The 25,541-nt window shown below is 41.2% G+C and overlaps 2 protein-coding genes across 2 annotated transcripts in view; one reads left to right on the top strand and one right to left on the bottom strand.

The window, feature by feature from the left end:
• Window positions 1-3,931, bottom strand: part of LOC138949318 (sulfhydryl oxidase 2-like) — a 39,022-nt gene extending 35,091 nt beyond the window's left edge. The window contains exons 1-2 of the mRNA XM_070321107.1: window positions 3,510-3,931; window positions 2,216-2,316 (exon numbers count right to left, since the gene is read on the bottom strand). Of these exons, the coding sequence (XP_070177208.1) occupies window positions 2,216-2,316; window positions 3,510-3,792 (384 nt within the window). The 5' untranslated portion in view covers window positions 3,793-3,931. The remainder of the gene's footprint in view (window positions 1-2,215; window positions 2,317-3,509) is intronic.
• Window positions 3,932-15,032: 11,101 nt separating this feature from the next.
• LOC138948329 (SCO-spondin-like) overlaps window positions 15,033-25,541 on the top strand; it is an 82,443-nt gene continuing 71,934 nt past the window's right edge. The window contains exons 1-2 of the mRNA XM_070319839.1: window positions 15,033-15,141; window positions 24,522-24,601. Of these exons, the coding sequence (XP_070175940.1) occupies window positions 24,540-24,601 (62 nt within the window). The 5' untranslated portion in view covers window positions 15,033-15,141; window positions 24,522-24,539. The remainder of the gene's footprint in view (window positions 15,142-24,521; window positions 24,602-25,541) is intronic.

Below are 25,541 nucleotides of genomic sequence, written 5' to 3'. Positions count from 1 at the left end.
CTTAAAAAGTAAGAAGTCTTAAATCGGGGGGGGGGGGGGGGGGGGTGTGGTGGTGTGTGTGTCTTAAAAAGGGGGTCATATTTCTGTAATAACTGCTGGTCTTGGCATCATCTCGCCAACCATAAAGCATTAAGCCAAAACTGCTGGTCTTGGCATCATCTCGCCAACCATAAAGCATTAAGCCAAAACTGCTGGTCTTGGCATCATCTCGCCAACCATAAAGCATTAAGCCAAAACTGCTGGTCTTGGCATCATCTCGCCAACCATAAAGCATTAAGCCAAAACTGCAGGTCTTGGCATCATCTCCCTGCAACCATAAAGCATTAAGCCAAAACTGCTGGCCACTGGAAACAAGTTGACATAAGGTGTGCAGCATTACTGTACAGACTTCCGCAGATCTTACTTGTACAGTTGAACCTGCCCTGGCGACTGCCTCTCGAGAACAACCACCCCTTGCCCACAACCACAACCACCGCCCCATGGAGGACCCACAACAAAGTTTCCCCCTCGATAACTCACCTATCATTACGACCACCTGTCTAGAACAACCACTTTTGCCAGTTTTGGTTGGTCCCTTTGGGAGGTCTCCATAGACAGGTGTGACTGTAGTACTAAATAGCCTTGCATCACCGAGCACAAAATCCAGCAGGCAAAATCTGCTGACCACCCAAAGCAAGCTGGCAACAGGTGTATACATGCTTGCATCGTACAGTACAGAGACATAGAGAATATCACAGATATTACTATTCCATCGCTTCACACCATTAACCATAAAATCCAGTGATCAGCACATTCTGCTGGCCATTGGTGGTCAGTGTTCTCAGGTGGAAAGCTAACTGGACTGTGTGACAGACAGCAGCTGTAGATATATATATGATATGAAATAATTACAGCGAAATCCCCCTTTTAAGACCTCCAGAAATCTGTGAAATTCAGGTCTTAAAAAGGAGAGTCTTAAGATGGGGGGAAATTTACAGAGACTATGAACAGAAAGTCTGAAAAAGGAGGGGAGTCTTAAATTGGGGGTTCCACTGTATATGATATGAAATAATTCCCCACTGATGTTTGCCGTGGAAGGCAAATCTAAACAGATCTACTCATCTAGCAGAAGCGCTTTTCAAATGTTAAACTAATGCCAGGGGTAGAGCTGGCCACTCTCTACTTATTCATTATTGATATTTTTTTCTTCCTTTTTAACAAAAGCAAATCCAGAGCAAATCCCCCTGGGACTCTCTCACTCTCTCACAATTTGTGGATTAAAGTTACTCTAGAATGCCAGTTAGTAGTCAAAATAAGCCAAACATACAGTGATTAATTGTTATCATTAATCAGGGAGAACCTGTCACACACACACAAAATCAAACAGACTGTCTGATCGGCTTATGGTTTCCATCGTATTCAGATTTCAACAATGTCTTACTTACTTCGGCCCTTCGCCCCCAGCTGAGCATAGGCCATTGACGATGTTTCAGATTTCAACATGTAAATCATTAAAATACTCAATGTTGTACAAGGTAAAATTACCTGCTATTCAGATTTTGTCATGGGACAGAGTTTGTTCCACATGAGATTATGTTGATTGTCTCACGACACTAATAGAGTGTGGAAGAAAACTGTCCCACGACAAAGTCTGCATAGCACAGCTTCAATACAGGAGAGAACAAAAACGTGTTGCGTACTCAAACTTGAATAAGGCTGACCCCAACAGGCAAGCTAGCTTCTGTACAGATCTACTTCTTTTACGGAAGTGCCCAGAAAAGAAATGAATGACTTCTCAGTATGTGTGAATGACGTGACAGTCTACATAGTACATAGTTTGAAGCATCAAATTCTCCATGATGTCTTTCTGCGTCTGCATGCGCGAATATACACTTATCCTTTCCGCTGTCTTTGTAATCTGTACATAACGCTGTCCTATCATTTCAGACTCAGAGGTCTCATAAGTATGGAAACAGTACCGTAGTCATCTGGGATTCCATTTCCACTAGTAAAAGTACTAGTATATATTCTCAATGTTGACGAATTTGTGAAGAGAAGAAACAAATAACAGCCGGAGAAATATATTGAAAGCAATGTGTGCATTTTCGGCTTGTGGAAGGACGATTATGAGTTTGACTTGATTCGTTCGTGTCAAGCTCCGGAAGTATGGTACATAATTATTTCCTGGGCTTGCTTTAGTAGTAGCACATTAAAAGACGGAAAGTGTGAGACATACCAATATGGAAGGGTAGGCCTCTATGTCAAAGTCGCGGCAAATCTCCAGGTTGTCATCATTGGCGCAGTCAACAGCGCCGACAGACACCACTCGCCTCCAGCCTGCACAAAGGAAAAATATATTCAATGATAATTTCAAAAGAAAGGAAAAAATATTTTTGGAAGACAAAAGGCCATAATACATTATAAAGTTCTGGAACAACATTGCTCAAGCTGGAAAATATCAAGTTACACAAAACTAAGATTATACACATTTTGAGGGCAAATGCCAGACTGCATTGGGAAAAGTACAAAAAGTCAGACACAGGGGCTCACATCCACGTCGGACATCGGACATACATGGATATTTTTTCCAAATGTCCTATACATTTTTCATGCAAGAGGACATGTGTCCTATTGTTTTTGTCACAAAGTGTTCATTGTCCAATTATGCTTTCATTTGATCCGGACATTGTCAGTTCTTTCAATTTACAGTAGCTTGATTTGCTATATGTTTTGCGAAGCGATGTGTCTCTCCTAGCAGACAACACTTGGGGAGACTTTATGTGCTTCCATTCCAAGGTTTGCAACTCTGAATGCTCCAAGCCGGTTGACAGTTGCCTCCATTAGCGGGTTTTTGCCCAAAAAAAGCAACATGCCGCCAAAACAAAAATTGGTGCCAGAACAAAAAATTGTATTGATTTATTTTTGTTCAGGACAAATGTCCTATCACTTTCGCATTGTCCAGGACATTTGTCCTATGCCACCGCTCATGGATGTGAGCCCCTGCAGACAAGCTAGGCGCCAGTTTGGAAAGCTATAATATATATCATTCATCACTGACTGCAGCCAGGCCAGTTTTTGATCGTATCACCTCTTTTTCATGTGTATCATTTAAATCTGACAGGTATATACTAGTATCACTGTGTCATTATTTTCTTTGATGGTATATATTGTACCGGACTTGTGAAATTTTATAGCGACTTTCTTGAAGTTCTGTACTAGTAGTACTAGTGTGTGTTTAAACTTGAATTAATCTTTGGCATGACATTACGCAAGTATAATCATTGTTGAAAAAGCACAGAAGAAAAAGAAGTTTAAACAGCTGGTGTTAATGACAACTACAATAGTCTTATTTTTAGTAAATTAATTGCCAGACCAACCATCAAGATGTGTGACTGGCAAGGCAGTGGAAATGATGCTCAGTAGTCTAGAACCTAACCAAATGATGCAACGAAAATAAGAGTAGAAAGCAGAAAGAAAGACAGAAAAGAAGAAGAAAGAGGAGATCGATCGAAACACTTCTGATTTGTCACCTCTCAAGTCTGACGCAAATTGCCTCCACGTCGGGGCGAATTTGATACAGTGACCACACCAGCTGTTGTAAAACTCGATCATCCAGACCTTACTCTTTCCGTAAACACGATCTTCCATGTTATTTTTGTTCAAGATTATCACATCGTCTTGACTTGAATACAGCCCTTCTTTCTTGATAGGGTTCTTAATAATCACTGGTACTGCTCTGACGGAAGGGTTGCCGATACCGGCCCAATGCCAAAGGACCACAATAAACTGCAACCAAAATATAAATCGCGGCATCCTCGTGCGATGATATCCTCCACTACTCGCCTCTGCCCAAACAACATTACTGCTGCAGACAGCACAGCTGGCTAATATTGACCAAGAAATCAAAAGTTGTCACAGAGCGCCATGACAGATGGCAGACGTCAACAGTTAAAGGAAGTGGGACGATTTCTGATCTTCTGAAATTAGAGAGCACGAGAGCACATCAGCTAAAAATAGCCTGTGTCAACTATACACTGTGCTCTAATCAGCCAGTATTCGCCAGTATTCGCGTGGAAGAGCGCCGAAGGTGTACTAAAGAAAGCAACCAACGACTACTAGTAAAAACAGCTGCAACAGCTGACTACGACAGTTGCATTCCACGCTGAACATGTGCTTTTATAACAACTACAAAGGACAATGGACTGATGCTGCTGAGTGATATTGATTGTTTACACATTTTTCTTCAGTTTTTACATAGTTTTTTTTTGCAATTCAGTAGGACAACGTAATTCTACGTTAAGTTTTTGTATGATTGAAGGATATTTAAAGAATTTTTTTCAAAATAAAAAACTAAACCAAAGTTCTTGGAGTCACAGTCACGTTTAATGAACATATTTGTGTGTCAGTGTGTGTGTGTTTGTCACGGTGTGTCTGTGTGTGTGTGTGTGTGTGTGTGTGTGTGTGTGTGTGTGTGCATGTGTGTGTATGTGTGTGTGTGCCAGTGTTCAAGTTGTGTGTGTGTGTGTGTGCCAATGTTCAAGTTGTGTGTGTATGTGTGTGTGTCAGTGTCACTGAGTGTCAGTGTAGTGTGTCAGTCAGTGTGTGTGTGTGCAAGGGCGGACGGATCTGGGGGGGTTACACGGGTTACGTAACCCCCCCACCCCCCCAAAAAGAGGTAATTTATTGGCTCAGAATGCACCAGATAGCTCTATTTTGCTTCTTTGGATAAAAAAAATTTCCGGGGGGGCATGCCCCCGGACCCCCCTAGAGGCTAAGGCGCCTTCGGCGCCGTCAACTTGTATCTTCGCAGTCATTTTGTAACCCCCCCCCCCTCCAAAGTGAATTGATCCGCCCTTGGTGTGTGTCAGTGCAAGTCAAGTTGTGTGTGTGCCGTGTCACGGTGTGTGTGTGTGTGTGCCAGTGTGTGTGTGTGTGTGCCGTGCCAGTGTGTGTTTGTGTGTCAGTGTGTGTGTTTCTCCAGTTGTCGGTCTGAGTTTAGTTTCAAAAACTTTTTACAGGGACAGACCTTACCTGGCCGTGTAAATAGCTTCAAACACGGAGAAAAGCGAGAAAAAGCACAACATGTAATCGGCCCTGCATAACCAGAAAACTGAGGGACATGATAAATCATCAACCACCGTTTATGTCTGCCCACCTTTCGCAAACACGAGCACATGCAGGACATATATAAATGTTATTATCGCTCTGAGGTCCACGGTTCTATCCATGTTTGTTTTTACTTTTTTGTTAGTGGACTGACATTCGCTCAGTTTAAAGGCACAGTAAGCCTCCCGTAAACCATCATAGATACTGTTAGGCTTTTACACACAGTACAAACGCCCTTTCATTTAAACACTCACCGCTTGAGAACATCCTAGGTGCCCTCCGTAAAGAGCGAACAATTTTCAAAGAATTTATTTTTGCGTGGTTTATCTTATAGGTGGGGTTTCGGGTAGCGTTTGCTGTACATAATTCTGTACATGATTTTATCCCTATTTTTCAACCTCGTAGCCCCGGAAAGTCATAAATAGACCACAGCTTTAACCAGTCTTGCTGTCTGGTTTTCGAGGCGGAGCTGATGACCCAGTTTGAACACTGGCTGAGATTTAAACAAATCGCGTAAGGCGAAATTACAACATTTAGTCAAGCTGTCGAACTAACAGAATGAAACTGAACTCACTGCATTTTTACAGCAAGAGCGTATACTCGTAGCATCGTCAGTCCACCGCTCGATGCAAAGGCAGTGAAATTGACAAGAAGAGCGGGGTAGTAGTTGCGCTGAGAAGGATAGCACGCTTTTCTTTATCTCTATTCTTTTTAACTTTCTGAGCGTGTTTTTAATCCAAACATATCACATCTATATGTGTTTGGAATCAGGAACCCACAAGGAATAAGATGAAATTGTTTTTAAATCGATTTCGGAAATTTTATTTTAATAATAATTTTTATATTTTTAATTTTCAGAGCTTGTTTTTAATCCGAATATAACATATTTATATGTTTTTGGAATCAGAAAATGATGAAGAATAAGATGAACGTAAATTTGGATCGTTTTAAAAACAAATTATTTTTTTACAATTTTTAGATTTTTAAATGACCAAAGTCATAAATTAATTTTTAAGCCACCAAGCCGAAATGCAATACCGAAGTCCGGCCTTCGTCGAAGATTGCTTGGCCACAATTTCAATCAATTTGATTGAAAAATGAGGGTGTGACAGTGCCGCCTCAACTTTTACAAAAAGCCGGATATGACGTCATCAAAGGTATTTATCGAAAAAAAGAAAAACATTTCCGGGGATATCATTCCCAGGAACTCTCATGTCAAATTTCATAAAGATCGGTCCAGTAGTTTGGTCTGAATCGCTCTACACACACACACGCACAGACAGACAGACACACATACACACACACATACACCACGACACTCGTCTCGATTCCCCCTCAACGTTAAAACATTTAGTCAAAACTTGACTAAATGTTAAAAAAACCCTCTGTGCCGCACCACACCGGGCTGACACGTGTGGGGCGATCGAGGTCACTGGGCATGGTCATGATTCACGGACTTTTTTGTTTTGTTCCCCACGGACTCCGCTTATTCAGTTAACGCTCGGTTTCATATGTGTGTGTGTGTGTGTGTGTGTGTGTGTGTGTGTGTGTGTGTGTGTGTGTGTGTGTGTGTGTGTGTGTGTGTGTGTGTGTACAACGATTCAGAGAAAACTACTGGATCTAGTGTGTGTGTCTTTCATTCTGTCTCTATTATGTTTTTGTCTTCGGCTGTTTGGACAAGAGAAAGAACATTATATGTGGAGACAACCAATCTGGTTCAGAAAGAACAAATCCCCAAGAAATAACAATTACAATCTCCAACAAATGCTCAAGGTTACATTTTGTTGATAATATGTGATTCGTATCCCCGAGTTTTCTCAGTGACCCCTGAAGTTGCAACAAAAACCGTCCAACTTTACCCCCATATCAAATCGTTTATTGATAAATACGCTCAGACCATGCAAAGCAAAATAGAAATAAGTAAATACATCCAGATTTGAAGCAAAATCAACCACCAAGTCCGTCTCCCTCCTTCCCTCCTATTCCCCACCCCACAAACACACACAACCCTTTTCACCATCAATACATTCTCTTCAAGGTGGAGGCTCTTTTATCCTCCACCCGTGTTTTGCAGTAAAGGAAAGAGAGAATGCTTTATGTCCTACAGGCTACATATTTCGCCGACAAGATATGGGTTATATGATTCGAGTTTTACGCCTTCACCGGCGGCTTTTGACGAGATACACAAGTGTATGCGTGTTTAGGTGGGATCAGCCATCTGCACTTACGACAGAATGACCAAGATCTTTTACGTGCCATTGAGGTGACATGGGGCTGGGACATGGCTTCCGTCTCTGTGTCTGCACATAAAGTTGACCCGTGTCCGACCAGGCCCGAATTCGAACCAGCGACCCTCCGATCACAGGTCAATCCAGTGCTCTACAAACTGAACTACCGGGTCCCCGTGTTTTGCAGTGTAGCTTCCCTTGACTCTGAGGTCGAGTAACTTACCTAGCATGCAAACACAAGATGGCGCGAACAATCGGATTTAACCACGATCGTTATTTGCCTTGCTCTTTCGAATGGTATCATCACACATTCAAATCAGGTGTAGGTTTTGCTGACTGTTTGCACAGAAATCCAGATCTTCAAAGTAAACTTGTAATTCAATTCTAAACTGACAATCGACTTTCTGGGTCAAGGAAACGGGCCAATCGGAAATTAAACGCTACTGTTGTGACCGTCAGTGTGTGTGTGTGTATGATTTAATCACTTGAGTAAACTGTACGACTTTCGGAGTTTACTTTGACATCAGTACATGTTATACATAAATACGGATTACAATAATTAGTCCTGAAACCCGGCCAAGTAATCAGATGTTTGGTGGCTTGTTGTCTGACCAGCTTTTTTGTCGGTCCGATGGGAATAATATTGTTTTCTGTTTCATCTTTCTCGACTAAGTCGTCGCGGTAATTATCAACATTGATTGGGTTTTGAGAGTACATTTGTGACCCTCCACCACGAAATGAGTCGCATGTCACCTCGCGCGGCTCTGCGCTAGGCTTAATATAAGCCCGGGGAGTGTCTGGTAACAGTGTGAGGGTCACCTTAGTCACAGGCTTATAACTCAAACAGTTTTTGCTCTTTTTTAAAACGGTTTTCACCACTGGATAGAGCATAAAAATCTCTTTAGGAAAATGTACAAATATGAAAATCATGCAAAGGTGACATGCGACTCATCCCGTGGTGGAGGGTCACATTTTTACAGTCCTCGGAAACACGAATCTAAAATCTGCGATGGTTCTAATATTAAACAGACTTGATTGGCCGTTACTTTGACAAACCAATTTATTCATAACTTGGATTTGTCACACATGAACATTTTGTTGTTGTTACCCAGCTCGTTACGAATGAAAAGACAGTCGTGAAAGTTATGACAGGATGATATGTCATCGCAAACTAACTGGTTGAATATATTCTCACTACTATACACACCTTTGCTTGCGGAATAAAGGTTTCACTAGCTGTTAGGGAGTTCTAACTTGCTTACTGCAAATCATTCCGAAGTCCAATGTTTTGTCGAAACGCGTCCCCATTATAACATTCTTAATCGTCAAATTCATTCCATCGCTGGCTGTTTAACGGCGTGTAAAGATCATATCTCATCTTTTGCTACAGTTAGGAACCTAATTCTTGGCTACGACCGTCTGTAGCCCACTCCCAAACTACACACCAACTATCAGCTCAATCGTCGGACCCATAAATACCAGAGATCTAATCAGAGTTCGGACAAACAGACAGAGAGACAAAAAACAGATAAACAAACAGACAGAGAGACAAAAAACAGATAAACAAACAGACAGAGTGAAACCTATCCACCCCGGTGTAGGATCCGGTCCGGTCCCCCCTCTGAAGTAGTCCCCCGGGGGACCAATTTGTGGCAAAAACTGCTCTATAATGGTCCCCCCTTAGACATCCAGCCTCGTTTTTCTTGTTACAATGTTAGTAATGTTACCAGCAATTTTAGAGAAAAGAAAGGAAAGAATCAGAGACTGCTTTCATTTCTTCTTATCAGTATTTATTTATTATTCATTTTATTTCATGTGATTTTTCTTTTGAACGGCATTATAAATCAGATCTATTTTATTTTCTGCAAAATATAGTCAAACAAAGAGATTGCTGTCTGTGCACTACATAATACCGGACGAAGATATAGATTGAAAAACGCTTGAATGCCTAAGAAAAACGAGGCTGGATGTCTAAGGGGGGACCATTATAGAGCAGTTTTTGCCACGAATTGGTCCCCCGGGGGACTACTTCAGAGGGGGGACCGGACCGGATCCTACACCCGAATATACGGGGGAGTTATACAATAGAAGCCAGATATGTGGATGTGTGTGTGGTTTACAGCAGTCCATCCGCGGGCGAGGGCTGGTTGGAAAAAAAAGTTCCCTTGTATGATTATGTCACAGCCCTAGTAAATAAACATGTGTCTTGTCTTATCTACCAACTGACCAAGCGACACAGACGAATCAATGGACTCCCCCCGCGGGTTAGGGGGAAGAATTTACCCGATGCTCCCCAGCATGTCGTAAGAGGCGACTAACGGATCCTGTTTCTCCTTTTACCCTTGTTAAGTGTTTCTTGTATAGAATATAGTCAATGTTTGTAAAGATTTTAGTCAAGCAGTATGTAAGAAATGTTAAGTCCTTTGTACTGGAAACTTGCATTCTCCCAGTAAGGTCATATATTGTACTACGTTGCAAGCCCCTGGAGCAATTTTTTTTATTAGTGCTTTTGTGAACAAGAAACAATTAACAAGTGGCTCTATCCCATCTCCCCCCCTTTCCTCGTCGCGATATAACCTTCGTGGTTGAAAACGACGTTAAACACCAAATAAAGAAAGAAAGAAAGAATCAATGGACGGGTGTCAGCGAAAATGATACAGGATTTTCATACAGCCACCTTTCTTTGTGCCTGGTCTATTTTTCTTCCTTGTTTCTTAATGTGTTTCTTTTTTTTTCTTTTTTTTTTATAATTATTTTGTTTGTTTCTTTGTTACTTTCATGTTCAACACCAAGAATCACTGCATATGATCTATGCAATCTACCGGGTAAAGGAAAATAATCGTTGCTTCTTAACAAACAAGAACAAGTCGCGTAAGGCGAAATTACTACATTTAGTCAAGCTGTCGAACTCACAGAATGAAACTGAACGTTAACGCAATGCAATTTTTATGTACCTCTCTTCGTTTTAACTTTCTGAGCGTGTTTTTAATCCAAACATATCATATCTATATTGTTTTTTGAATCAAGAACCGACAAGGAATAAGAGGAAAGTGTTTTTAAGTTGATTTCGAAAATTAAATTTTGATCATAATTTTTATATGTTTAATTTTCAGAGCTTGTTTTTAATCCGAATATAACATATTTATATGTTTTTGGAATAAGAAAAAGATGAAGAATAAGATGAACGTAAATTTGGATCGTTTGATAAAAAATTTTTTTTTTTTACAATTTTCAGATTTTTAATGACCAAAGTCATTAATTAATTTTTAAGCCACCAAGCTGAAATGCAATACCGAAGTCCGGCCTTTGTCGAAGATTGCTTGGTCAAAATTTCAATCAATTTGATTGAAAAATGAGGGTGTGACAGAATCAAACAATCGAACGGACGAAGGAACAATGATCGATTAAATCAATGGAAATGATGCGAGAACAATGCACAGAAATTAACTACTACATTAGAATAAAGCATCACCTAGATCTCCCAGTCAAATTTCCTCTACTCTGCATTCTTCTGCGTTCGTGGGCTGAAACTCCCACGTACACTCGTGTTTTTGCACGAGTGTAATTTTACGTGTATGACCGTTTTTACCCAGCCATTTAGGCAGCCATACGTCACTTTCGGAGGAAGCATGCTGGGTATTTTCGTGTTTCTATAACCCACCGAACTCTGACATGGATTACAGGATCTTTTCCGTGCGCACTTGGCCTTGTGCTTGCGTGTACACACTAAGGGGGATAAGCCACTAGCAGGTCCGCACATAAGTTGACCTGGGCGATCGGAAAAATCTCCACACTTAACCCACCAGGCGGCCGCGGCCGAGATTCGAACCCTCGACCTTCCGATTAAGAGGCCGACGTCTTACCACCCCGCCACAGCGCCCGCCACTCTGCATTCAAAACAGGAATTTTAGAAAACACGTGTGAGTCCTTTTGGATGGGTAGTCTACTAAATTTCAAAAGGAAGGGGGAGAATAGCACATTTAAAAGCGCAGTACTTTCCGTTTGACAATCTGATATGGGTCGGTTTAAAAAAAATGTCGCCAAATGGGTCCAACTTTTTTTGAAAAATGAAGTTTGTAAAATCGTTATTTTGATTTTAGGTCTGGAATCTGCATTCATTTATTAGTTAAAAACTGAAGTAAGCCACCTTAATGACGAGTATTAAGAACAATAGCTTCAAAATGCGAGAGCGACTGTTGACGCGTTTTACAAAAAATGTCGTATGCCTGGAAGTATACATGATGTGTGCAATTAGCGTATATTCTGCGTATTACTTGACACTGTCTTCATTTATGTGGCTGCATGCTGCCCCTGAATGTAGTTGAATGTAAAATGTCAAATAAGCATATCTTTTCTTTAAAATGTCACCCAATCTTTTCCCTGCCTAGCTCGTTAGGGGGATATTGCGGGTCCTTGAACTTGTCTCTCGATGAACATGGGACGCATTCTTACGATACAAAAACAAATCGCTTTCTCCGGGATGAACGGAGAAGAAACATTCTGAAAAGCCAATGAAAGCCCGCAGATAAACTATAGAGACAGGCAAATAAGTGTCTACCTGCTGCCAAAGACGGTTTTATATTTGAAGCAACGTCACGAAGCTATTCTGAGTTTCGTGGTGAGCGGGAACGCTCATTCACTGATCCTGTCATGACAATAGTCAGATTCAGAAAACAAAACCAATAAGACTTACAGTCAATGAACTATTTTTTTCAGCTGCTAGTTGCGATTAATGTTTTCGCAGCAATGTTAGGTGCTGACCAGAGAAATCAGCTTAAAATCTCGACGAAAACGAGCACTTGCGACAGAGCAAAGTATGTTCTCTTTCATAATAGAGGATAAGCTTATAATTTAACCGTCGCGCAGACAATAAAATAGATCTAAAACTGATCAGTACCCACTGTGTAACCCAATTCAGTCTGGAAAATCCAAAGATGTGTCACTGAAATATGCAGTTCAAGACATGACCTATACACAAGTACGTGCTCAGTGCGCACAGTGGAAACTGGCCCCAGAATCGTAACAGCAAGGACCGTAACAGCAAGGACATTTTGGGTGTTTTTTGTGTCGCAATTTCCAACGCGACGTCGCTTTGAAATAAACTTGTGTGATTCGTGATCTGGATCAAAATCTCTACCAACTGTGAGATTTTCAGAGTTTGAATCGGACTCTTTCAATTTGAAAGTACTGTAACAGCAAAGACAACATTTTGAGGGACATCTCACCTTAGTTGAAAGACAGCAATGTTTTGATATTTTTCATGTCGTCTGCAACTGTATATCTGTAGTTAATCAATTGATGAAAGAATTGTCTTTCTTTAGATCTAATTAGATCTGAGTTTGGCGATCCACATTTTTTAGTGTTATCAATTTTCTTCAGTCGTAACAGCAAGGACATTTTTTGTGGGACAAAAGTTTTTTTTTCGTATAATGCACCCCTAAGACCAAGTTTTAATGAAAATTTTAACTTTAGCAAAAAGAAACCAATAAAGACCAAATTTCATGATTATCCGATACTGAAACACAGAAAAAAATTGATCTGAAAGACTGGTTGGCGACCGTGAGACATTCGTTTTTCGGCACCCTTGCGTCCGATAACTCACGCTCAACAAACCATATTAACATAAAAATGTATTTTTGATACAGGAAGTTAATGACCCTTGGACAACGAACAAAATGATACAAAATGTTGTCTAGTTTGTTTTAAGACTAGACGACTGTGCAGAGCCAAAGTCCGGCGACAGCTTTCGCGACATTTTTTGAAAACGACCCCATATATCTCAGATCTGGATAGACTTTAACATGGGACGACACCTTCTCTCCAGTTGGACACAAACCAACAATCAACATCCTGATTGCTCCTGTGCAGAATGAGAATTTGATGAAGAATTAATTTCATACAAAGCCGCTTGTCTCTTAAAAAAAAAAAAATCCATTGTGCAAAAAGAGCACTCCGGTGTAACACGAGAAAATTACTCCCACGAGATTTTTACTCCGGAGTAAACATTAATTCGTACGAAGAAGTTACTCCCTTTACGAAAAAAAGCACTCCCCCATTGCACGAGAAAATTACTCATCTATGATTACTCCCCAAGACAGGTGAGTTCCGAGTAAACATTTCGTACACAAATGTTACTCCCCTCACGAATAAATAACGAATAAATTACTTCACCCCAACACGAGCAATTTAACCTCCCATGCCAGGTGTACGAAATTTTTTACTCCCTTGTCCCCTGTTAGTCTTGGTGGTGGAAGGGGTGGAGGGAGGGTAGCGCGACATTCGTGTGCGCGAGATCACTTATTGGCATTATCCCTTCGCCCGCATCCCATTTTTGCGTACGATATTTTTACTGGAAGTAAAATAAAATGGGGAGTAAAAATTTCGTGGAGGGAGTAATTTTTTCGTGCCTTGGGGAGTTCTTTTCTCGTACGAAAAGTGTACTCGGAGTAAGAATTTCGTACGAAATATTTACTCCAGAGTAATTTTTTTGTGGAGTAAAAATTTCGTGTTACACCGGCTTTTGGCTTTTGTCAAAGTGGATGGATGGCCTCCGTGTATGAGCAGGAGGAGCTTCCAAAATGAGCTGGCCACGCGGAGGGTCTGGAGAGTCCTACGATCCCCCCAGATGCTGTCTACATTTAAAGTTACTGGACCTGTCAACTCCAGGTGAGGTGCACGGAGCCCCTAGGGCTTTCAGTCATGCCTCAGGGAGCTATCCGTTTGAAAAAATACCAAGTTTCATTGATTTTCATGCAAGGAGTCAAAAACCGCAAATTTTTTACGAATTAGTTTTGGACTGCCTCCGTGTTCACGGGAAATGTTAATTAAATGTTTGCGGTAGATGCAAACTGGCAAACCTCATGCAGATTCGTTTGGCTGGCAACACTGAAGGTATGACTGTGAAGTCTGTGAGAAAATTGTGTAAAGCTTTGGACTGTCTATATCGAAATCTGAGACCAAAAGACAAATCGTTGCTTCAGCAAAGCAGTGACAATTGTGACCCCTGCACTGTCCCTTTAACTTTTCATAGGCGTATTTTGGGTTTTAGAAGAAAGGTACGGTACATTTTCCCGGTAAGCTCTTCCGGGACCACCCCCCACCCCACCTCCCCTCCCCTCCCCTCCCCTCCTTCTCCCTGATCCAGCCCTGGGCCTTATCCATGGCAGATGTAAAGGCCTGACCAGATCTCAGATGGGGAGTCGAATTGTTTACACGAAAACAGACGGGCGCCGTGGCGTAGTGGATAAGACATCGGCCTCCTAATCGGAAGGTCGCGAGTTCATTTCCCGGCCGCGGCTGCCTGCTGGGTTAAGGGTGGAGATTTTTCCAATCTCCCAGGTCAACGGACCTGCTAGTGCCTTATTCCCCTTCGTGTGTATACGCGAGCACAAGAGTAAGTGCGCACGGAAAAGATCATGTAAACCATGTCAAAGGTCGGTGGGTTATAGAAACACGCAAATACCCAGCATGCTGCCCCCAGAATCGACGTATGGCTGCCTGAATGGCGGGGTAAAAACGGTCATTCCACTCGTGCAAAAACATGAGTGAACGTGGGAGTTGCAGCCCATGAACAAAGAAGAATAAGCTGAAGTCTACCCGAGAAGGACTCCGCCTTTCAGGATTAATGCACTTGTCAGAGTCATAACAGACACCTTCTCATCAATATTCATGAAGGCAGCACTCAAACTCGCCCTCTGTGGGGTGACTCCTACCCGTGTATAAAACGGGTAGATCCACCCGGGGTCCTCAGACTGAGTCTCACGTGCAACTGAACTCCTCACGCGTCAGTTCCATCTTCTGAAACACTTTAGCTCCAAACTAAGAACAGGTAAATATTTTACATTTGTAACTTCAACTATCTGATACAGTTTCTGATTTGAAGTAAAACAGGTACGGAACAAATGACTTGTGATATTTTCTGATGTATTGATTTCATGTTTAAAACAAGTCGCGTAAGTCAAAAATACAACATTTAGTCAAGCTGTCGAACTCACGGGATGAAACTGAACGCACTGTATTTTTTCACCAAGACAGTACAGCTTCGTCAATCCCGCGTGAAGGAAATCGCTCACCTCGCACGTGCAAAACGTGGTGATATTGACACGCCAGAATAGCGCGGTAGCGTATTGTGCTAAGCAGGAAAGCGCGCTTTTCTGTATTCTTGTTAACTTTCTGAGCTTGTTTTGAATACAACCTATCATATCTATATGTTTTTGGAATCAAGAAATGATAAAGAATAAGATGAAATCCTTTTTGGATCGATTTCTTAAATTTTAATCGTAAGAGTAATTAATCTATTTTCGTTAATTGTGATCACATTTTAAGAGTAAACATAACATATGTATATATTTTTAGATTCAGAATGTGATGAAGAATACGATGCAATCAATTTTAAATCTGTTTCCGAAAAATCGATTTTAATGACAACTTTAATGAGCAAACTCATTTAATAATTTTTAAGCCTCCAAGCTGAAATGCAATACCAAAGTCCGGGCTTCGTCGAAGATTACTTGACCAAAATTTCAACCAATTTGGTTGAAAAATGAGAGCGTGACAGTGCCGCCTCAACTTTCACGAAAAGCCGGATATGACGTCATCAAAGACATTTATCAAAAAAATGAAAAAAACACGTCTGGAGATACCATATTCAGGATTTATTGTGTCAAGTTTCATGAGGATCGGTCCAGTAGTTTTCTCTGAATCGCTCTACACACACACACACACACACACACACACACACATACACCACACCCTCGTCTCGATTCCTCCCTCTACGTTAAAACATTTTGTCAAAACTTGACTAAATGTAAAAAGAAAAACAAGTCGCGTAAGGCGAAATTACTACATTTAGTCAAGCTGTCGAACTCACGGGATGAAACTGAACGCACTGTATTTTTTCACCAAGACAGTACAGCTTCGTCAATCCCCGCGTGAAGGAAATCGCTCACCTCCCAGATTAGCGCGGTAGCGTATTGTGCTAAGCAGGAAAACGCGCTTTTTACATTTAGTCAAGTTTTGACTAAATGTTTTAACGTAGAGGGGGGAATCGAGACGAGGGTCGTGGTGTATGTGCGTGCGTGCGTGTGTGTGTGTGTCTGTCTGTGTGTGTGTAGAGCGATTCAGACTAAACTACTGGACCGATCTTTATGAAATTTGACATGAGAGTTCCTGGGTATGAAATCCCTGAACGTTTTTTTCATTTTTTTGATAAATGTCTTTGATGACGTCATATCCGGCTTTTCGTGAAAGTTGAGGCGGCACTGTCACGCCCTCATTTTTCAACCAAATTGGTTGAAATTTTGGTCAAGTAATCTTCGACGAAGCCCGGACTTTGGTATTGCATTTCAGCTTGCAGAAAAGCGTGCTATCCTTCTTAGCGCAACTACTATCCCGCTCTTCTTGTCAATTTCACTGCCTTTGCCATGAGCGGTGGACTGACGATGCTACGAGTATACGGTCTTGCTGAAAAATGGCATTGCGTTCAGTTTCATTCTGTGAGTTCGACAGCTACTTGACTAAATGTTGTATTTTCGCCTTACGCGACTTGTTTGTATTCTTGTTAACTTTCTGAGCTTGTTTTGAATACAACCTATCATATCTATATGTTTTTGGAATCAGGAAATGATAAAGAATAAGATGAAATCCTTTTTGGATCGATTTCTTAAATTTTAATCGTAAGACTAATTAATCTTGTTTTGTTAATTGTGATCACATTTTAAGAGTAAACATAACATATGTATATATTTTTAGATTTAGAATGTCATGAAGAATACGATGCAATCAATTTTAGATCTGTTTGCTAAAAATCGATTTTAATGACAACTTTAATGAGCAAACTCATTAATTAATTTTTAAGCCTTCAAGCTGAAATGCAATACTAAAGTGCGGGCTTCGTCGAAGATTACTTGACCAAAATTTCAACCAATTTGGTTGAAAAATGAGAGCGTGACAGTGCCGCCTCAACTTTCACGAAAAGCCGGATATGACGTCATCAAAGACATTAATAAAAAAGATCAAAAAAGTGTCTGGAGATACCATACTCAGAATCTCTCATGTCAAGTTTCATGAAGATCGGTCCAGTAGTTTTCTCTGAATCGCTCTACACACACACAAACACACACACACACACACATACACCACACCCTCGTCTCGATTCCCCCCTCTACGTTAAAACATTTAGTCAAAACTTGACTAAATGTAAAAAGAAAAACAAGTCGCGTAAGGCGAAATTACTACATTTAGTCAAGCTGTGGAACTCACAGAATGAAACTGAACGCACTGCATTTTTTCACAATGACCGTAGTCCGCCGCTTGTGCATAACGGAGTGAAACTGACGAGCCTGTTCAGCGCGGTAGTGGTTTCGCTGTGCTGCATAGCACGCTTAATTGTACCTCTCTTCGTTTTAACTTTCTGAGCGTGTTTTTAATCCAAACATATCATATCAATATATGTTTTTGGAATCAGAAACCGACAAGGGGAGCCGAGAGGTAACGCACTTGCGCTCGGAAGCGAGAGGTTGCGAGTTCGACCCTGGGTCAGGGCGTTAGCAATTTTCTCCCCCCTTTCCTAACCTAGGTGGTGGGTTCAAGTGCTAGTCTTTCGGATGAGACGAAAAACCGAGGTCCCTTCGTGTACACTTCATTGGGGTGTGCACGTTAAAGATCCCACGATTGACAAAAGGGTCTTTCCTGGCAAAATTGTATAGGCATAGATAAAAAAAAAATGTCCACCAAAATACCCGTGTGACTTGGAATAATAGACCGTGAAAAGTAGGATATGCGCCGAAATGGCTGCGATCTGCTGGCCGATGTGAATGCGTGATGTATTGTGTAAAAAAATTCCATCTCACACGGCATAAATAAAAATCCCTGCGCCTTGAATATGTGCGCGATATAAATTGCATAAAATAAAAAAATAAAAATAAAAAAATAAATCCCTGCGCTTAGAACTGTACCCACGGAATACGCGCGATATAAGCCTCATATTGATTGATTGAAGGAATAAGTTGAAATTGTTTTTAAATCGATTTCGGAAATTTAATTTTGATCATAACTTTTATATTTTTAATTTTCAGAGCTTGTTTTTAATCTAAATATAACATATTTATGTTCTGCGCGAGGTAAGAATCCGGTACCATTCTAGAATGGACCGGGTCCAGGTTGGAATTCCAACCCTGCGCAAGTACAGAGGTGCCATTCTAGAATGGTACGGTTTCACCAGTCGCCGGCGAAAGTCAAGGGGGCCGTAATGTTTGTAGGTAAGACAGAGTTGTCTTCCCTTGAATTATCTCCACCTGCACCTTCCCTTTGATAAAATGGGGCTGATTTGTCTACCCCTGAAAAAAATCCTTTGGCGATCTTGCGATGTCATGTCATGTCAAGAAAGTTGACACTCCTGAGTACGCAATAAACAAAGGCAGACCATAGCAAGGGGGACTACCAGAGCGGTAATGTTTGCAGGGCAGTTGTTTTTGTGATGAGAGCCGGTTGCGGCCGCTTGCAATGTCAGCGCTGTCTCCCTCTCGGAAATGTCCGGTTTTTTGACAATTTTTTTGACAGACAGACAGACAGACAGACGGTCAGACCGACTAACCGACAGACAGACCAACAGAAGGACAGAGTGAGTTATAGAGCTGTTGTCACAGGTTTAAAAAAAGTTGACATTAACAAAAACAGAAATCAACAACAACTTTTGTCTGGTTTTATAATATTATGGGAAAACATTGAAAGCAATTCATAGTAGTAGTACTACCACAACAAATACTCTCAAAGGGGAATTCCATGCCTAAAAGTTTGACAGTTTTTATTTAATCTATCAGAATGCCTACCTTCCAAACTGTGATATGCCCACGTTTCAAACTCCTACAACCCTGCATTACTACTGCACAAAAGAACAAAGTTCCAAGAATTATATCCTGGTGCACATTTATTTGTAGAGGAAGTACCAATCATTCAAGAGAGTTCACTTGATTTACAAATGGATTAGAGGTCTGTCATTTCCAAGCAACTGAATTGTAGCTTAAAATCAGTGAATACCCTTTATTTCTGACCAAGCCTCATTGCAATGACAGTCAATTAATTTTTCTCTCCAAAATCACAACATTATACCATGTCATACTTTCAAATAACCTCTAATTGCCCTTGAAAAAAATACAGGCTCCTGACGTTCTCAGTGCCCAGTGACGGCAGAGATTGACGAATTGCAATTCAACCGTGTAGCAAGATGACACCACTTGAGCCAGAGGTCAACTAATGATTAGTAATGACATTCCAATTCACAGCATCTTGATTGACAAGCTTGATTTTCCGTAATAACTGTGGAAAGTCAGAATTTTCAAAAATGTTCCCTGAAAAGCATAAATACTCGAAGCTCAGCGTTCACAAATGAATCAAATGAAAGAATGAAATCGATGATTAGATGCCACAAGACCTTATGTCGAAATACAAACGCCAGTTATGGGATGATATGTCATTTTGGAGAAAACAGAGACGATTTTCTACAGAAACTAGCCTCGCCTTTGCCGATTTTCGTGGGGCCCACCGCAGCCAATTGCTTTCGTTGTGGTCGGCGCTCATAACGAGGGGTTTGCTATGGCTGCGAGTCTTGTGGTCAAAGCAGCACCGTTCTTAAGGGGCGCATGCCTCATAGAACGTTAAAGCTAGTTAAAAAAAAAAATAAAAAAAAAGCCTTTCCCTCGCTCAAACTATATAGTCATATTATATATCGATACAAAGCTAAAGACTTTATCTTCACAATTCAGAAGACCAACTTCATGTATATGAATAAGATTAAAAGTTACAAGCGAGATCGGCAAAACACTGTCAGTCCGGAAATTTCCGTTCGTAGCGATCAGTGCTGAGTGTCTCTCAAAATCGTAATCACTTTCAGAACATCACAATCCCAATTCACGATGTCTTTGAGTAAAGTGTAAAAAACCCGAAAAAAAACCCCAACCAAACACACAAAAAACAAAAACAAACAGAAAATCCACATTTGTGGCTTTGGCTGTGTGATAGTCTAACTGAAATGACTATTCCAACTTGGACCCAAATTCCAACCTTGCGCACGGCCGATTCTAGAATGGACCAGCAACAAGGGTACCATTCTAGAATGGCACCCCTGTACTTGCGCAGGGTTAGAATTCCAACTTGGACCCGGTCCACTCTAGAATGGAACCGGATTCTAACTTCGCGCAGAACATTTATATGTTTTTGGAATCAGAAAATTATGTACAATAAGATGAACGTAAATTTGGATCGTTTTATATAAAAACAAATTATTACAATTTTCAGATTTTTAATGACCAAAGTCATTAATTAATTTTTAAGCCACCAAGCTGAAATGCAATACCGAAGTCCGGCCTTTGTCGAAGATTGCTTTACAAAAATTTGAATCAATTTGATTGAAAAATGAGGGTGTGACAGTGCCGCCTCAACTTTTCCAAAAAGCCGGATATGACGTCATCAAAAGTATTTATCGAAAGTCCGGGGATATCATTCCCAGGAACTCTCATGTCAAAGTTCATAAAGATCGGTCCAGTAGTTTGGTATTGTAATAATACATTAGGACTTTTAAAACCAATGCACATTAAAACATCGAATTCAATTCATCATACAATACAGGCATTAATACTATTAGTTAACTTTTTATAAACAACAACCAGATACACATATGATCCTCTAGAAGGTTTAACAAATCGCGTAAGGCGAAATTACTAAATTTAGTCAAGCTGTGTGGAACTCACAGAATGAAACTGAACGTAGTCCGCCGCTAGTGCAAAAGGCAGTGAAAGTGACGAGCCTGTTTGGCGCGGTAGCGATTGCGCTGTGCTTCATAGCACGCTTTACTGTACCTCTCTTCGTTTTAACTTTCTGAGCGTGTTTTTAATCCAAACATATCATATCTATATGTTTTTGGAATCAGGAACCGACAAGGAATAAGATGAAAGTGTTTTTAAAACGATTTCGGAAATTTAATTTTGATCATAATTTTTATATTTTTAATTTTCAGAGCTTGTTTTTAATCCAAATATAACAAATGTATATGTTTTTGGAATCAGAAAATGACGAAGAATAAGATGAAATTGTTTTTGGATCGTTTAATAAAAAAATAATTTTAATTACAAGTTTCCGATTTTTAATGACCAAACTCACTCATTAGTTTTTAAGCCACCAAACTGAAATGCAATACCAAACCCCGGCCTTTGTCGAAGATTGCTTTGCCAAAATTTCAATCAATTTAATGAAAAAATGAGGGTGTGACAGTGCCGCCTCAACTTTTACAAAAAGCCGGATATGACGTCATCAAAGGTATTTATCGAAAAAATGAAAAAAACCTCCGGGGATATCATACCCAGGAACTCTCATGTCAAATTTCATAAAGATCGGCCCAGTAGTTTAGTCTGAATCGCTCTACACACACACAGAGACAGACAGACAGACAGACAGACAGACAGACAGACAGACACACACACACACACACACACACACACACACACACACACACACACACACACACACACACACACACACACACACACACACACACACACACATACACCACGACCCTCGTCTCGATTCCCCCCTCTATGTTAAAACATTTAGTCAAAACTTGACTAAATGTAACAAGTCGCGTAAGGCGAAAATACAATATTTAGTCAAGTAGCTGTCGAACTCACAGAATGAAACTGAACGCAATGCCATTTTTCAGCAAGACCGTATACTCGTAGCATCGTCAGTCCACCGCTCATGGCAAAGGCAGTGAAATTGACAAGAAGAGCGGGGTAGTAGTTGCGCTAAGAAGGATAGCACGCTTTTCTGTACCTCTCTTTGTTTTAACTTTCTGAGCGTGTTTTTAACCCAAACATATCATATCTATATGTTTTTGGAATCAGGAACCGACAAGGAATAAGATGAAAGTGTTTTTAAATTGATTTCGACAATTTAATTTTGATAATAATTTTTATATATTTAATTTTCAGAGCTTGTTTTTAATCCGAATATAACATATTTATATGTTTTGGGAATCAGAAAATGATGGAGAATAAGATAAACGTAAATTTGGATCGTTTTATAAATTTTTATTTTTTTTTACAATTTTCAGATTTTTAATGACCAAAGTCATTAATTAATTTTTAAGCCACCAAGCTGAAATGCAATACCGAAGTCCGGGCTTCGTCGAAGATTACTTGACCAAAATTTCAACCAATTTGGTTGAAAAATGAGGGCGTGACAGTGCCGCCTCAACTTTCACGAAAAGCCGGATATGACGTCATCAAAGACATTTATCCAAAAAATGAAAAAAACGTTCGGGGATTTCATACCCAGGAACTCTCATGTCAAATTTCATAAAGATCGGTCCAGTAGTTTAGTCTGAATCGCTCTACACACACACACACACACACACACACACACACGCACACAGACACACACACACACACACGCACATACACCACGACCCTCGTTTCGATTCCCCCTCGATGTTAAAATATTTAGTCAAAACTTGACTAAATATAAAAACAACCAGTCAACAAGCTAACTTATCATTCAGCACATTCACTCACAAGTCACATGCACGCATTACACCACAGCTTCAATGTCCTAATTACTTTGTTCAATTTAGTAAAAGGCAGATTTGTACAGGTGAGTCTTCAGTTTAATCCTAAATGATGGTAGTGAAGGAGACTGGCGGACTGCTAGGGGAAGTGAGTTCCAGACTGTAGGGACTTGGAATCGGTGAGGATCTTTGTCCAGCTGATTTTAGTTTAGTTCTAGGGACTGTGAGGAGCAGCTGGGATGAGGACCTGAGGGACCTAGTTGGAGAGTACTTTGTCAGTTCTGATGACAAGTAAGGAGGGAGGGTGCCATGAAAGTAGTTGAAAGCGAGAGTGCCCTGCAGCTTGCACTGTATTCTCTGTTGCACTGGAAGCCAGTGGAGATGATTCAGCAGTGGTGTAGCATGATCCCTGCGCTTCTTTCGGAGTATTACCTGTGTGTGTGTGTGTGTGTGTGTGTGTGTGTGTGTGTGTGTGTGTGTGTGTGTGTGTGTGTGTGTGTGTGTGTGTGTGTGTGTGTGTGTGTGTGTGTGTGTGTGTGTGTGTGTGTGTGTGTGTGTGTGTGTGTGTGTGTGTGTGTGTGTGTGTGTGTGTGTGTGTGTGTGTGTGTGTGTGTGTGTGTGTGTGTGTGTGTGTGTGTGTGTGTGTGTGTGTGTGTGTGTGTGTGTGTGTGTGTGTGTGTGTGTGTGTGTGTGTGGTGTGTGTGTGTGTGTGTGTGTGTGTGTGTGTGTGTGTGTGTGTGTGTGTGTGTGTGTGTGTGTGTGTGTGTGTGTGTGTGTGTGTGTGTGTGTGTGTGTGTGTGTGTGTGTGTGTGTGTGTGTGTGTGTGTGTGTGTGTGTGTGTGTGTGTGTGTGTGTGTGTGTGTGTGTGTGTGTGTGTGTGTGTGTGTGTGTGTGTGTGTGTGTGTGTGTGTGTGTGTGTGTGTGTGTGTGTGTGTGTGTGTGTGTGTGTGTGTGTGTGTGTGTGTGTGTGTGTGTGTGTGTGTGTGTGTGTGTGTGTGTGTGTGTGTGTGTGTGTGTGTGTGTGTGTGTGTGTGTGTGTGTGTGTGTGTGTGTGTGTGTGTGTGTGTGTGTGTGTGTGTGTGTGTGTGTGTGTGTGTGTGTGTGTGTGTGTGTGTGTGTGTGTGTGTGTGTGTGTGTGTGTGTGTGTGTGTGTGTGTGTGTGGTGTGTGTGTGTGTGTGTGTGTGTGTGTGTGTGTGTGTGTGTGTGTGTGTGTGTGTGTGTGTGTGTGTGTGTGTGTGTGTGTGTGTGTGTGTGTGTGTGTGTGTGTGTGTGTGTGTGTGTGTGTGTGTGTGTGTGTGTGTGTGTGTGTGTGTGTGTGTGTGTGTGTGTGTGTGTGTGTGTGTGTGTGTGTGTGTGTGTGTGTGTGTGTGTGTGTGTGTGTGTGTGTGTGTGTGTGTGTGTGTGTGTGTGTGTGTGTGTGTGTGTGTGTGTGTGTGTGTGTGTGTGTGTGTGTGTGTGTGTGTGTGTGTGTGTGTGTGTGTGTGTGTGTGTGTGTGTGTGTGTGTGTGTGTGTGTGTGTGTGTGTGTGTGTGTGTGTGTGTGTGTGTGTGTGTGTGTGTGTGTGTGTGTGTGTGTGTGTGTGTGTGTGTGTGTGTGTGTGTGTGTGTGTGTGTGTGTGTGTGTGTGTGTGTGTGTGTGTGTGTGTGTGCAGGTGTAGGACCAACTGATCATGAGGGGACTGTTGCTACTAGCTCTGGTGGCTTTGGTCATCGCCACTGTCCAGGCTTCCACGTGAGAAAAAATGTTTGTTTGTCTGTCTATCTACATGTCATCATTCTTTCATAGCAAAATTCTCTCTCTCTCACTCTTTCTTATCCCTCGGTAATAAAGTTTTTGAGTTTGAGTTCGAGTTCTCTCTGTCTCTGTCTCTCATTCACTCTCTCTCTCTCTCTCTCTCTCTCTCTCTCTCTCTCTCTCTCTCTCTCTCTCTCTCTCTCTCTCTCTCTCTATGAATAACCACATAATGTGTGCTCTTCATGCCTTTTCTTCATCATCATCGATTACGACACATTCGGTCGTCAACAGCTGTATATTACTTGTGTCCACTCTGCGCAAACAAGACCGGAGATGAAATTCCTTTTTATTTTAAATGTCCAAAATATGCTGGTATTCGTGAGTACTACATACCTGCAAAATATTACAACCGTCCGACAAGCTTTAAACTGGCGCTACTTCTAGCGACACCAAACAGATCAATATCACTTAGACTTGCAACCTTCATCATGAACGCGTTTAAAATACGCAGTGAGTGGGGACAGTGAATATGAGATATTGCACGATCTTGTTTTATGTGTATGCTATTTTTGTTGTTTTTGTCGATTGCTTAAAAAATAGTAATAATGTTTTGTTTTTTGAAAACGTCAATGCGATGCTATGTATCAGAGATGCAACGATTATGCATATAACTGCTTGCAGATTTGCGTGTGGAAGGGCATGTGAAGGGATAGATGGAGGGATGAATAGATGGATGACGGATGAATGGTCGGACAGACAGACGGATGATTAGATGGATGGATGACAGAGGGACATGAGATGGATAGAAGGATGGATGATGGATGGTTGGCTGGCTGGCTGGATGGATGGATGGATGGATGGACGGAAGGATGACAGAGAGACATGAGTGAAGTGTGACAGAGACTGGATTTTGTGCTGATGCATTACTGTCCTTTTT

The sequence above is a fragment of the Littorina saxatilis genome, linkage group LG15, assembly GCF_037325665.1.
Source record: "Littorina saxatilis isolate snail1 linkage group LG15, US_GU_Lsax_2.0, whole genome shotgun sequence".
NCBI classification, from domain to species: Eukaryota; Metazoa; Mollusca; class Gastropoda; order Littorinimorpha; family Littorinidae; genus Littorina; species Littorina saxatilis.
The sequence above is the reverse complement of the archived record's forward strand: the minus strand, read 5'-3'. Positions and strand labels throughout refer to the sequence as shown.